At 40.3% G+C, this 14,643-nt stretch overlaps 1 protein-coding gene across 1 annotated transcript in view; it reads right to left on the minus strand.

The window, feature by feature from the left end:
• Positions 1 to 346: 346 nt before the first annotated feature.
• Positions 347 to 14,643, minus strand: part of TAF3 (TATA-box binding protein associated factor 3) — a 75,626-nt gene continuing 61,329 nt past the window's right edge. The window contains exons 4-7 of the mRNA XM_069978758.1: positions 13,707 to 13,792; positions 3,895 to 4,147; positions 2,751 to 2,857; positions 347 to 1,332 (exon numbers count right to left, since the gene is read on the minus strand). Coding sequence (XP_069834859.1) covers positions 1,221 to 1,332; positions 2,751 to 2,857; positions 3,895 to 4,147; positions 13,707 to 13,792 — 558 coding nt within the window. The 3' untranslated portion in view covers positions 347 to 1,220. The remainder of the gene's footprint in view (positions 1,333 to 2,750; positions 2,858 to 3,894; positions 4,148 to 13,706; positions 13,793 to 14,643) is intronic.

Genomic DNA, 14,643 nt, shown 5'->3' on the forward strand with positions numbered 1-14,643 from the left:
ATTATTTCATTCAGAAGTGTGTTACAGATCACATAGGTAAATGGAGGGAAATTATTTGCAACAACTATGACTATTTAAGTCACTGATTTCTGCAACAAATCTACCATGTCTACGAGTAATGTTATCCCCATGTAACAAAATCTTGTGCAGTCCACTTATAAAAGGATGTCCACCAGAAAATTATAATGTAGACTTGCATGAGGGTGGGAAAATGTATATGTTCCACAAAAAACGTACAATTAATATGGGAGGTAATGAACAGTGCCAACAAGAGGTTTACCAATAATGTCTATTTTTAACTGTATTTTGTATCCTAATCATAAAATAGAAAGGACAGAAGACTACATATTTCAGACACACCTTTAATATATACAAAACATCCTTTCAGATGAAAAACAAGCAGTGCTGCTTTAAGCTGCAATAAAGCTGTAAAATAAGCTGACACAAATGCACATTGTTTGGATTTACACAGAAATATACTCCTCTCATCTTCTAATTGGGAATCTGCACCCAATTCAGTGCAAAAGCCTAAAGGGACTATGAAACCAATAAATGCCAAGTGTGTTCACACTGTTGTTTAGACATATGGTTAAAAAAAAAGAAAACAAACAAAAACAAACAAACAAAAAAACTAAGATCAAAACAAATCTAAAATATATTACAAATATGAATGAAATAAAGGCTAGGAAAAAAGTGGAGAGAATAGAAACATTTCTTTAAAAATATATATATTTCACAAAGCAAGAATCATTTATTTATATTAGCACAAAAAAACACAAAATGGAAAATGATGATCTATACATACAGGAAATCTGAACTTAACATATTGGTACGGGAAAAGAACCGATTTCCATACAATTATCATCCAGTACAGCAAATATGTTATAGTGAAATGGGTACAGTCCCCTTAAAGGGATTTTTTTTTAAAATCATTCACTAGTTTTAACATTATTTATCAAATAAGCTACAAGTTCAACTTGTGAAGACAAAGTACATCTATAATACAGGAAAGAGCACTGGCGTGGAGACTGGAGAGAGGGTGTAGTGCACGGCCTTTCCGTGCCTTGTGGAGGAGCTTCATGTGGAGGGCATAGATTTTATGCTTAAGCCTACTAGTTTGCTTCACAGTGCAACACACAGAAGTAGGCTTGGCCAAGCCATAAGTTCCTCCATTAGATGAAGCACAGAAATGGTAAGCCAAAAAATGGTCCCTGGAAGTCTCAGTGAGCTTTGTGCTTCCTTTTTTTGTGCTTTTTATCTTTCTTCTTGCCCTCACACTTTTTACAATACCATTTCTCTTCTTCTGGCTCTGCTGTTAATCCAACACATGGCCTGAAAAAGAATATCCAAAAAAAGATGTCAGAGTGGAAACCACAACAATGCTAGGTCCATACACACGCATAGGAATCGAGCATGGTGTATTCAGAGAGGCTGAGAGAATGATGATGGTTTAACCCTAAGGATAAACGCACACTAGATGGATTACTTGTGGTGAAAAAAGTTTGCTACAGATCTGCATGAAATTCCACACAGATTTTGGTGTGAGCTTTGTTGCAAAAATGCTATGGATTTTTATTTTCCTCACCGATTTCTAATAAATGATGAATAGATATGCTGCAGGTTTTAAGACCGGGTCCGTTGGGGTTAGCCATTTTGATACTTGTATACTGTGCTTTTCCCTGTCAAATCTTATATAACTACTACTAGTATCTCTGGACAGAGCTTCAACAGTGTTAATAAAGCCTAAAGGTTCCCATATATCGTATATGTTTGGCAGCGTTACCCACGTTCAGTATAAGATGTATGGTGCTCACCCGATCAACCATCAACAGATGATGTGGGTGGAGAAAGGGATCAGGCGTGATGAAAATTTACCACCTGCGACTGTAGCTTAACCTTCCCCATTGGCACTGATCGTGCAAAGCACTAATGCAGATTGTTGGTTAGCACTAATCCTTGCCTCCCCGAATGGCAATGTTTAATATTGTCTGTCAAAAACTGTTTTCTTTATGAAGCTAAGAGGGATATGTGGTGATAACACCCTTTCCAACAGTAGTTATGTACAGCTTGACTACGGATACCCTGTTGACAAACTTAAACACAACATCCCTGAAAAAGTATAAGCTACTGAAAAAGAAAATATTAAAAAAAACATAAAATTTGTATTTAGATGCAATTATTAAAGCAAAATTAAAGATGATTCCTCGAAGCTCATGAATGGACTGTATTGACAGAGTAATGCTCCACCATAGCACATTGCTCGGTACTAAATGCAGTGATAATATAGGCTGGGGCTGATCTCTGGTCAATCTCTCAAGTTGCAATTTCCTGTCAATCAGTATTATTTCATTTTTGCACAGTGCAGATAAACAAAGCCTCTTAGCTTTCTGACCATTATCAGTCTATTTAAAGGTGTAGAATAAGCATGGTGTTTATAAATGGGAAGTCTGACCAAGAGATTGTGAGGTATCTCTCCTCTGAACAAGTTCTTTACTTGGGAGATTTAAACATTAACTCACTGTGTACTGGCAGTGAGTGAAAATATTACTGCATGTATTTCATAGGAGACATTACATAGCTAAACAAAAGGAAAAGTGTCCCACGCACAGAGGAACACAGCTATCACATATTTGGGCAGCCCCTCTGATGTATTGTTATAACCTTTCCCTCAACACCAATGTTGTCATGTCAGGACTTATATGGTAAGAAGCATTAAACAGTTTCCTTTAAGTAACACATGATCAGCTTACCAATGATACCAGTCATCGCAACCATCACATCCAACCATTGGACTGCCATCATCCTGTTTATTACAGCCTGGGCAGATCCATATCTGGTTACCCCATTCATCGCGGATCTGCAAAACATCAGAAAGTGTATAAAATGCTGAGGTCCCAGAGTGATCCAAGAGCATGTAAATGTGTGAAGGAGAATAAAAGGAGTGGTGGAGGCACTGTCATGAGGAAAACCTTGAAATATGTCCATGACAGGTACCTTTTAGTTCAGTACTAATGTATATATACAGGATGCAAATAATTTATAACACAGCAGCTACAAACACGTAGCAGGGACCACGGAGCTCTCAGCGAGGTTGCAGGTTTGTTCTTGTGAGCTGCCCCAAGGACAAACCTACTTTCACTGAGATTTAATGAAGCCAGCTTGTCCAGCATACAATAAGAAATCCCCAGGCGTACATGACAGATCCATTTTAACAATTATTGCTTGTCCCCCGAATCCAGACTCCCCACAGATTGCTTAGAAACATAACACAGATTCATAACTATCTTCTGAAATTTGTAGCATTTAGTTTAGTGCAGAACGTAAATTTCACCTTAAAGCAACCTAGCATATAAGAGCAGAGAGGACCTAGACACACAGGAGTCCCCCACAGTCCTGCAGTGTACAGCTATGTTTTATGCAGCTTTACTTATTAGCCAAACTCTACAGTTCTACTTGCTGATAAGATCAAGAGTATAACATGTTGTTACTCAGTAACTTTCCATCCACTTTATGACATCTCTGTCACTCTGAATTAAAATCTGAAGTGAAACAAAACTAGAGAACAAGTCCCATTCACTCTGGATAATTGAGTAAGTCCACTCAGTTAGAAATCGCAGTGCCACCTCGAATTATCACTGCAGAACAGTAACTAAGGATAAATGCTACAGGCTGGATTGTATTCATGGGGAAGCATAAGGAAGAGCTGGAGACAACACCTGTATTCCCATGATTTCTAATAGTAACAATCTTGTGTAATATACAATACTGCATTAAAGAATAAAGTACACACAGTATTAAAGTTTATGCTCAAAACAAAAGATGTATTGTCTTCTCTCTTCATAAGATTAAACACCTAGATGTAAAGAAAATAAAATTAAAATGAAATGCACTTACCACATATGTACTGACAGTCTCTGTGACAACAGTTCTATATGGTGTTTTAGAGTTGCCAGTATTTGGTCCAGAGGCAGGAGGAGCTGGATTTGGTGCTGGCGAGGCTGCTGCTGGTATGGGAGGTGTCTGTACAGGAGGTGGGACCACAAGAACTGGTGCAGGAGCTGGAGATGGGGCAGGTGGAGGGGATTTAGGCAAAGATGGTGGAGGAGCCGCTTTGGCGTCTGGAGCAGATACCACTTTACTGATAACTCTGAGGAGGGAAAGGAAAAATACAAAATGATCAATTAAGTGAACAGACCATGGCTCTGCAAAAAATATGCACAGCACAAGACTTAACAGGAATGTATCCCCCCAAATACTGAAACTGAATGCTCTGTAATCTATTTTTGACTCATTTTTGCCTGAGAGGTTTTTAACAGCGTTTAGAGAGATACTCTACAGCAAGCCCCATGGACACAAGCAACAATACACTGGACCTATCTCATTGACATGAATGGGAAAGGTTTCTGGGCACACACTGTGGCCCATGCAGAGGTAATTTTACAAGGGAGGGAAAAGCTGAGTTAAGAACAACACTATTTTGAATGACATTATCTACTAGTTTCACCTTTCCCTTTTCTCCTGTGTGTGATAAGGACGACACTTCTGGAAAAGATCCAGTGCATTTGTGAGTTGAGCGTTTTGCCTTCCCTCCCACCTCTTATAGCACAGTTGTACAGAACACAAGGTTTTTAATCAGCATTTCTTTCACTACAATAGCCTGTCCCCATTCCAGCTAAAGCATGCAGATGTTACCACAAAGACATGGTGGCCAACAGCCACACAATCTTGACGATCATGCAGCCACTGCTCATCAAATGTGGGTAGGATCTGATCCACATGTTGTAGCTGTAAAGGGGAACTCCAGAAAGGAAAAACATTAAAAGTTATATACAGTGGTTTGCAATAAATTAGAATATCAAAGGTTTTTTTTCCAGTAATTAAATTTAAAAAGTGACCTCATATATTCTATAGTGTCATTACATACAGAATGAACTTTTTCAAGCGTTTATGTTAAAGTATATGATTATGGATTACAGCCAAGAAAAACCCAAGAGTAAGAACATAAGAGTAAGAAAATTTTAATAATTAACCCAAAACACCTACAGTGGCTTCCTAAGTGTTATAAAAGATCCCTCAGTCTGGTTCAGTATGCAACACAATCATGGGGAAGACTGCTGACTTTACAGATGTTCAGAAGGCAGTCATTCACACACTCCACAAGGAGGGGAAGTCACAAAAGTTCATTGCTAAAGAAGCTGGCTGTTCTCAGAGTGCTGTATCAAAGCATATTAATGGAAAGTTGAGCGGAAGGAAAAAGTGTGGTAAAAAAAGGTGCACAAACACCTGGGAGAACCGCAGTCTTAACAGGATTGTAAAGAAAATGCCATTCAAAAATTTGGGAGAGATTCAGAAATAGTGGACTGCTGCTGGAGTCAGTGCTTCAAAAGCCACCACATACAGATGTCTGCAGGACATGGGCTTCAAGTGTTGCATTCCATGTGTCAAGCCACTCCTGACCAATAAACAACACCAGAAGCGTCTTATCTTGGCCAAGGAAAAGAAGAACTGGACTGTTGATCAGTGGTCCAAGGTTCTGTTTTCAGATTAAAGTAAATTTTGCATTTCATTTGGAAATCAAGGTCCCAGAGTCTGGAGAAAGAGTGGAGAGGCACACAATCCAAGCTGCTTGAGGTCTAGTGTGAAGTGTCCACAATCAGTGATTATTTGGGGAGCCATGTCCTCTGCTGGTGTAGGTTCACTGTGTTTCATCAACACCAAAGTCAATACTGCAGTCTTTCAGGAAATTTTAGAGCACTTCATGCTTTCCTGTGCTGAAAAGATTTTTGGAGATTCTTGAATTTTCATCTTCCAGCAGGATTTGGCACCTGTCCACACTGCCAAAAGTACCAATACCTGGTTTACTAACCACAGCATCACTGTGCTTGATTGGCCAGCAAACTCACCAGACCTTATCCCCACAAAAAATGTATGGGGTATTGTCAAGAGGAAGATGAAAGACACCAGACCCAACAATGAAGATGAACTGAAGGCCGCAACCTGGGCTTCAATAACACCTCTGCAGTGATATCAGCTGATCGCCTCCATGTCATGCCGCACTGATGCAGTCATTCATACAAAAGGTGCCCCAGCCAAGTATTGAGGGCATTTACTGTACAGAATTTTCATTTGGTCAATATTTCTGTGTTAAACTTTTTTTCAGTTGGTTTTATATAATATTCTAATTTTCTGAAATACTGACTTTTGGGGTTTTCATGGCTGTAATCCATAATCATTAACTTTAACAGAAATAAATGCTTGAAAAAGTTCTCTCTGTATGTAATGACTATAGAATATATGAGGTCACTTTTTGAATTGAATTACTGGAAAAAAAAACAAAAAAAACAACTTTGTTGATATTCTAATTTATTGCAAACCACTGTAGATGTGTCTATACAATGTATTACCGTATCTGTACGGTTCTGCCACACTGGTAGCTGATAGAAATCCAGGAAGTGAAAAAAATGGCCCCTGTGCGAATTCACATTGTCTCCTGCTATCCCCCCTCAGGAGACAAATATTCCATGCCTCTGTCTCACATTGTGTGTTTGTTGAGGACATGCATATGATGCAGACAGGGGGCAGGGCGTGATCTCACAGGAGGCTTGGCTGGATCCCCCAATCCCCTGAGTGATCCACCATCTCTGAATGGCCAGAAGCAGGTGCTGCACTAATTTTACTGATTGTGATGGGTGGGGGACTGATGATCAGCTGAGGGAAAGCATTGCATTCTGGGAACTGCTTGACCAGGAAGGACAGAAACACAATACAGACACCCCCCCCCCCCCAAACAAATGGATTTTTGGTAGTTTCAAAACTAGGACAGACAGGTAAGTAATGCTATATGCTTCTGCAGAAGTTACATTTTTTTTAACCTCTACCTGGAGTTCCCCTTTAATTCCAGTATTGGTACAAAACAGTAAAAAAAAAATCATAAATGTCTTAAAAAATGGCAAACCTTATTTTCCAACTATGTACATGATGCCCCTAGCTACAAGCTCCTGAAGCTGTTACAGCTACTCCCCAGGGAGCGTAAAGAATGTGCCCACAGAAACATTTACCAATTAACCATTTTACATTTACCGATTTTAAAATCAAACTTTCCTTGCACAGCCATGGAAATGCACAGAAAATATACAGCACAGGCAGAGATTGTGAATACACTGGAGTCTTTACCAAGACATGTGGGAACTACTCAAATGAACACTAATAGAGGCCCATTTTAGAGCTGATAACTTTTATCTCCAAGATGAAGGGGTGTCCAAGTCTTTCAGCTTCTTACATTAAAGACATTACAAATATTTGCTAATTCAATACTTCCTTCCTCAATCGAGGAGCTCTGGCTGGCAGCAAAACAAATTCCTAAACAGTGTAACCTCAGCAGTTAAAACGCTTCCTGCCCTCTTCCTTAGTAGTGTCAAGTATAGTTTACACCAGGTTCCATGCTCCATGAGCGGTCAGTCATGTTCTCCTCAACCATCAAATCTATGTTTCTACATCTCTATTAACGTAGCAGCAAATTAGATTATACGGCCCTTAATAAATGTTACATAAATGTGGGTAGAGGGCCTGTCTTCAATCAAAGCTGCAGTCCCCAAGAATACCACCTTACTTTACAAAAAATAAATAAATAAATAAAATGTAGCCTTAATCCCTTCAGGACCGGACTAATTTTCGTTTTTGTGTTTGCTTTTTCCTCCTCGTGTTTAATAAGGCCATAGCGCTTGCATTTTATCACCCACATGAGCACTTATTTTTTTCACCAATTGTACCTTACAATGACAGACAAATCATCCATAAAGTGTGGTGTGAAACAAGAGAAAAATTAAATGCGCAGAAAAAAAGATATTTGTTTTCATTTTGGAGGGTTTCATGTTTACACCATTTGCCCTATGGTAAAACTGACATGTTCCTCAAGTCGGTACAATTACAACGATATGTAACTTAAATGGCTTATTTTATCTGACTGCTTTTAAAAAATTAAAACCTTTTAACAACACTAGGGGGCGCTGTTTGTGAATTATTTCTTATTCATTGTTATATTGGCTAAAATCTCGACTCTATCTTCATTAGAAAAAAAGTCGAGACACAGGAAGTCTTGGCCCCATGTGTGCACCCAGGAAGCAGTTTCACAGACCAGAACAAACAGGTCAAGGTGTATGCGTCTGTTAGGGATGTCGAGGAGTTACCATTATCATCAAATCCCACGCAGTATTGTCGTCCTCTGCACTGAAAGAACATCTACACACAGAGAGGAAGGCAATACAGGCTGGGATGCAGCTCATCGGCCCTTGGCATGTGTAGGGGCGAGTCAAAGATTTAGCCTGCTCAGCTGCCGCTGACAGGCTACATAGTTTGTTGAGCTCCCCCCCCCCCCCAAATGCCAAATAGGAGAGTAAGAGGAAATATCTGGGCACCAGAGCCGCAGAATGCAGCAAAAATCGCCAGACAGCAGCCAAAGAGGTAACTTTATTTCTAGTGGTGTTAGGGTTTATGTTTTTTTACCTAGCTATATGAGTGGTGAATGCCCAACGTCCCAGGTGTAGTTTATTAATTTACAATTAGAATTCCCATAAAGATTATTTTTTTTTTTTTAAGAAAAAAAAAAAAAAGTTAATTTGGAAAATATCTGCACAGAAAAAAAATCCCATCCAGTACAATATGAAATGTAGATCAGTAGCTAATATACAGTAATAATAATGATGATGATGATTCAAGGTTGGAAAGAGACAACACAGATGTGCTGTGCGCCTAACACCTCCCTTTCTCCCTGGAGCATAAAATGTGAAATATGGCTGCGGGAAGAGCACATGAACGCGATCTGTCATCTCAGGGAAGGATACACAGTGGCGTTATTAGACAGTCTGTTTATTTGCAGTAATTAGATTTCAATTCCTGTGGCGCTTGCTTTCTGGAGAACACTACATTAATAACTTCTGGGGGTCTGTAGCCAATGAAGACAAAAATGCCTTCAGCTTCCTGCTACCTGCTGCAGACTCTCACTGAACCAGATTTATCATAAAACTCAAGTCCAGATCAGAGATTTCATAGAATTCTGTCATTTTAAGTCTATTAAACGCTCAGATTTATGGTTGGTAGCATTTATAAAAGTCCTTGACCTAAAGGGTTAAACAGCCTTCATGTGCTATGCCCTGTATTCGGCGACCATTTCTGCTTTATATAGTCACTCAGCAGTCTTTAATGCGGCTATCTGGCTGTTAACAGTTTTCATTTCTAAGTAATAAACCACTAAATTCCACATTGTAAAATAATTTGGAGGCCCATTAGCGCAGCAATAAACACAGACAGTCCCTGCCAGCAGGCCATTGTTTAACTTTCCCCATACAGTGGTTTACTCTTCCACATTCTTCTCCCCGCAGTATCATTTCTTTGCCATGAATTAATTCCACTCCTGGTTCTCCTTCATGGGCTTCTGTTGAATGAGCAATCTCTAGCGGAGTAACCAACACCGCCCACAGCTGTGTCCCACAATAGCCCCATGCTGCTAGCATTACGTTTTCTGGAGGATTTGGTCACGCTGCCCTAACTGCTGCAGACACTAGCCTTATTCATAAGAACGTGCAGAAGGAGGGATTTTCTGCAGGATTCCTTTACCTGTTTCCCCACCACATAACAGTGGATTCAATGGACTGGGTCATGAAATGCTTGGGCTGGAATGCAAACCAACAGCTTGACAAGTCAATAAAAAGCCACCCATCCTTGCCTAAACATGCTGAAAAAGCCAAGGTTAAGGGCAAATGCAACTTGGGGATGTCCACAGAGGGCAGTCTAATGATCCCTATTCATTTAAGGATGCAAACATTGTTGTGGCTGCCATAGGAACAACCTGGCGGGTGTGAAGAACGGTAACAGATCTGTTAAAGCACAGTGTCATAGAAATCAGAAAATGTACACCACAAAGTCACCTGTCCGAAACATCCATCCTGATATTATTAAAGATTTATTGACAATAATAATCATCATAAAAAAAATATCAAAATTATCATCACCATCGTTTTTTCCCTTGAGGAAGTAATGAGGCCCTTTTACACAGGCAGTTATTGCTCCATGAAATAGGGCCAGCTAGCACCCAACAAGCAAGAAAATGGTTGCTCATCTGCTGGGTAGGTGGGTGAATGGATGGGGATAGTACCAGCCAATGTAATTGGCTGGGAGGGCCACACAGGGTGGTCTAACTGCCAAGGTGCCAGTGTAACACCAAAAGACAACCCTACAGAGCTCATAGTAAGAAGAAGAAAGGAGAAAAGACATCCTTAGTGTGCCATATTATCCATTACTGCATGATAATACTCTCAGGTCAGACCCTATTTTAGAACTTTGATGATGATAATGCAAAAGGGTAAAGAATAATTGAGTAGACTTCATGAACTGTTTGGGTTTGACATCATTCTCTGAACCTGAACACTCACCACTTGACTCCCAGCATCTGGAGAAGTTGAATGCAGCCCCAGGGTTGCCAGGAAAACATGGAAACAGCCTATGACCGTATCCACGTTTTCCGGAACTCCCTAGGATGACATCCACTTCCTCCAGATGCTGGGAGTTAGATGCAAAGCGTTTAGAGAAAGTTGCCAAAGCTGAACTGTATGGCAAGTCTGCTTAACAGTCTGGTGAGCAGTGCTGGATCTTTAGAAAACGGTTTATTGTTTACTTTTCTGTGATTTTGTTTTTTTAAAGTATTCCTGTCACCATCTATAAAATAAATAAATCCTACTAAGCCTACTAATAAGCTGACATTGTGTTCTGTAGAAATCTTTTCAGTGGAAAGGTGTCACCGGTACACAGTAGATAGGATGATCAGAGCTCACCTCCTTCATTTCCCTGAATACGCACCTCAGTGGAGGACACACAATGCCTAAAAAAACTCTACCATAGAAGTCCATGAAACATGTCCAGTCTGTTTCCAATGGTCCATACCAGTGGAGCCGTGTGGAGAGCCAAATAAAGGGACTATGTATACTTTACAATCTGGGGTGTGCAATATGCACAGTAGGGAACTGAGAAAAAAAATATAACTAGCAATTGTGTATGGCAAACAGAGGAGGGGTGTGAGTTGTAATGTGCATTAGGTATGCACCTTCTTTGCACACCTCATGAAGTCCATCAGTGTCCAGTAGATGCCGTATCTTAAGCACCCTGTGGCATTAACTCAATTAGTGATCAGGGACTTGATAACACTGCAGAGAAAATGCTGTAATGCACTGCTCAAATAATACATTAAGAAGCCGGCTTAAATATTTTAAGTCCAAATGAAGTAACACCACCTAACCCATTATGGATAAGATCTGGTAAAAAACATTAAAACACAATTTATGGAAGCTGTGCCCATAGATAAGCTTCATTTGCAGACTGACCTTTTATTTATTTAGGGAACCAAATGAGGTCTAATTGCATTAGAATTGAATCCAGTAAATTTCCCTGAAATACTTCTTTGGCAGCCTCAGAATTGGGATTGCTGGCAAATGCTGCTATTGTAAATGGCAAAGTGTATGCTGTAATCAGATAGTTGGGATCACAAACGGGTTCTCAAGGAGGCATGACACCAATGACTTTTCTGAACCAAAAACAATATGGCACCAAAAGACACAATTTCACATCATAATAAGTGGTTTTACATGTGGCCTTTGATGCATATTAAATGGTGATAATCCTGCGAGAAAGGAGTGATAAAAAAAAACCTCAACACCATGAGGACTGCATAAACTGTCTGCATCACTGTATATTCATTGTATGGGGCCCTGCAGGCTATAATGGGCTTAAAAGGGAAGAGTGGTGAAAATTTTTCTTTTATTGTAAGTATTGTATTGCCCCCTAAAAGTTATACAAATCCCTAATATACACTTATTACGGGAAATGCACATAAAGTGGTTTTTCCCTGCACTTACTACTGCATCAAAGCTTCACTTCCTGGATAACATGGTGATGTCACGACACAACTCCCAGAGCTGTGTGGGCTGTGGCTGCTGGAGAGGATGATGGAAGAGGGACACAGGAAACTGGAGGGACACTGAGCATCCCTCTGCCATCATCCTCTCCAGCAGCCACAGCCCGCACAGCTCTGGGAGTCAGGTCGTGACATCACCATGTTATCCAGAAATTGAAGCCTTGATGCAGTAGTAAGTGAAGGGAAAAAACAAACAAACACTATTTCCCGTAATTAGTGTATATTGGTAATTTGTATAATTTTTGGGGGGCAATAAAATACTTTAAACACACATTGGAGGTGGGGATGGGGGGACCTTAACCCTTTGAGGACCAGGCCCAAAACGCCCCAGTGGACCGCGCAAATTTTGATCTTAGTGCTTTCGTTTTTCCCTCCTCCCCTTCTAAGAGCTCTAGCACTCTCAGTTTTCTATCTACAAGCCATGTAAGTGCTTGTTTTTTACAGGAATAGTTGTACTTTGTAATGGCGTCATTCATTTTACCATAACATGTATGATGGAATTCCAAATATATTATTTATGAAGATATAAATTGGTGAAATCGCAAAAAAGAATGCAATATGGTAACGTTTGGGGGGTTCCTGTGTCTACGTAATGCACTATATGGTAACAGCGACATGATACCATTATTCTATAGGTCAGTCCGAACACAACCATATGCAGGTTACACAGATTCTCTAATGTTATATATGTATTTTTTTTTATTAAATCCTTTTTTTGGCAATTAAATATTAATAAAATGGGCCTATTGTGACGCTTATAACGGTTTTATTTTTTCACCTACGGGGCTGTATGGGGTGTCATTTTTTCCGCCATGATCTCTAGTTTTTATTAATACCATATTTGTAAAGATCGGACGTTTTGATCACTTTTTATAGATTTTTTTTTTAATATATAATGTAACATAAAATCGGTAATCTGCGCACTTTTTCCCCTCTTTTCGTGTACGCCGCTTACCGGTCGCAATGACGCTTGTTATATTTTAATAGATCGGACAATTACGCACGCTACGGTATATTATATGTTTATCTATTTATTCATTTTTATATGTTTTATTTATATAATGGAAAGGGGGGTGATTTAGACTTTTATTGGGGGAGGGGCTTTGGGGTAGTGTAATAGTGTTTTGAACTTTTTTTTTTTTTTTACACTTTTGAAGTCCCTTTGGGGGACTTGTACATTCATTACTTGGATTTCTACACTGATGAATGCTATGCCATAGGCATAGCATTGATCAGTGTTATCGGCGATCTGCTCATTGAGCCTGCCTGCGCAGGCTTAGTGACCAGAGCGGCGATCGGACCGCACGGAGGCAGGTGAGAGACCTCCGGCAGTCCGTTTCAACGATCGGGACCCCCGCAGTTACACTGCGGGGGTCCCGATCGGTAAGTGACAGGGGACTCCCCCTGTCACTTACACTTAAACGCCGCGGTCGCGCCGCGATCGCAGCGTTTAAGGGGTTAATGACACGCGGCAGCGCGATCGCTGCAGCGTGTCATTACCAGTGAGGTCCCGGCTGCTGATTGCAGCCGGCCCCCACCTGCTATGAAGCGCGCTCCGGAGCGCTTCATAGCGGGAAAAACACCCAGGACGTAAGGTTACTTCATGGGTCGTCTGGGGACAGACTTCCATGACGTAACCCTACGTCCAGGGTCGTCTAGGGGTTAAAATGGTCATTACAGAACTAGTACATGTCGTAATTTAAGGACCATAAGAAGTCTCGTTGGGTTAGCTTTTATTACTTACATTGTATCTTGGCCTGCACCAACCCTTAGTGTCAGTCGGGGGATCACAGGTGATGGAGCAGGAATAGATAACTCCACTTTGGCCTGCTAAAATAAAAGGGTTTTGTTCAGAAGACATAAAACAAGTGACAAACAGAACAGTGATGAAAATCAGCACATCCAGATGTGGTGGCACAGAGCTGACCAACTTCCCCCAATAACATGCACACTCGGCTAAATTTGCATGTGTCTTGAATAAACAGAGTAGAGCTAAGCCGCTTCAAGGGTCCTTTCAATCAAAGCATTCTTCTTGGCAACATTAAACTGCATGCTACACTACCAGGCATACATACTGGAGGGGGGCTACTAACACCCAAGGAAAACATTGGCCGAGTACACTATTCCCAACTTGGAAGACTTGCTCAGTGGGGCGCATTCTGGCCCCCTGGTACTGGATGGGATATTAAAGAGGAAGACAATGTAATCATTTAGACAAAACAAAAATCTCATTTACATTTTCATTAGCGCTACTGCAGTGTTAATGTGTTATCTCCATTTTCATTAAGATTCAATCATTGCTTGGCTAGACTAATTTTAATTTATCACAAACTGCACTTCCATGACACTGTTTTTTTCCCCCTAGAAGTGAAATCTGAACATTACGAGTTAAAAAGGACAACTGGCCTTTGGGGAAAGCACAAAACTGAGGACGGGAGTGTTTTCACTTTTAAGCTTCCCAAAATCGCCATAAAAAGAAAAGTATTGCAATACAACATCCCTTTGTAAGTGCCTTAAAATACATTGTTAGTGGATTTGTCCAGTTTAATGTATAAGCAACTCTCCTTTCACCTGAACTAATAATGGTAGTCTTATAAACCCTTTACTGCCATGTGCTGCATTTTTTGCTAATCTTTAAGGATTTAGCTGCTTTGCCACATACCTCGGGGCACCAACTGATA

The sequence above is a fragment of the Dendropsophus ebraccatus genome, chromosome 1 (genome assembly GCF_027789765.1).
Source record: "Dendropsophus ebraccatus isolate aDenEbr1 chromosome 1, aDenEbr1.pat, whole genome shotgun sequence".
Classification (NCBI taxonomy): domain Eukaryota; kingdom Metazoa; phylum Chordata; class Amphibia; order Anura; family Hylidae; genus Dendropsophus; species Dendropsophus ebraccatus.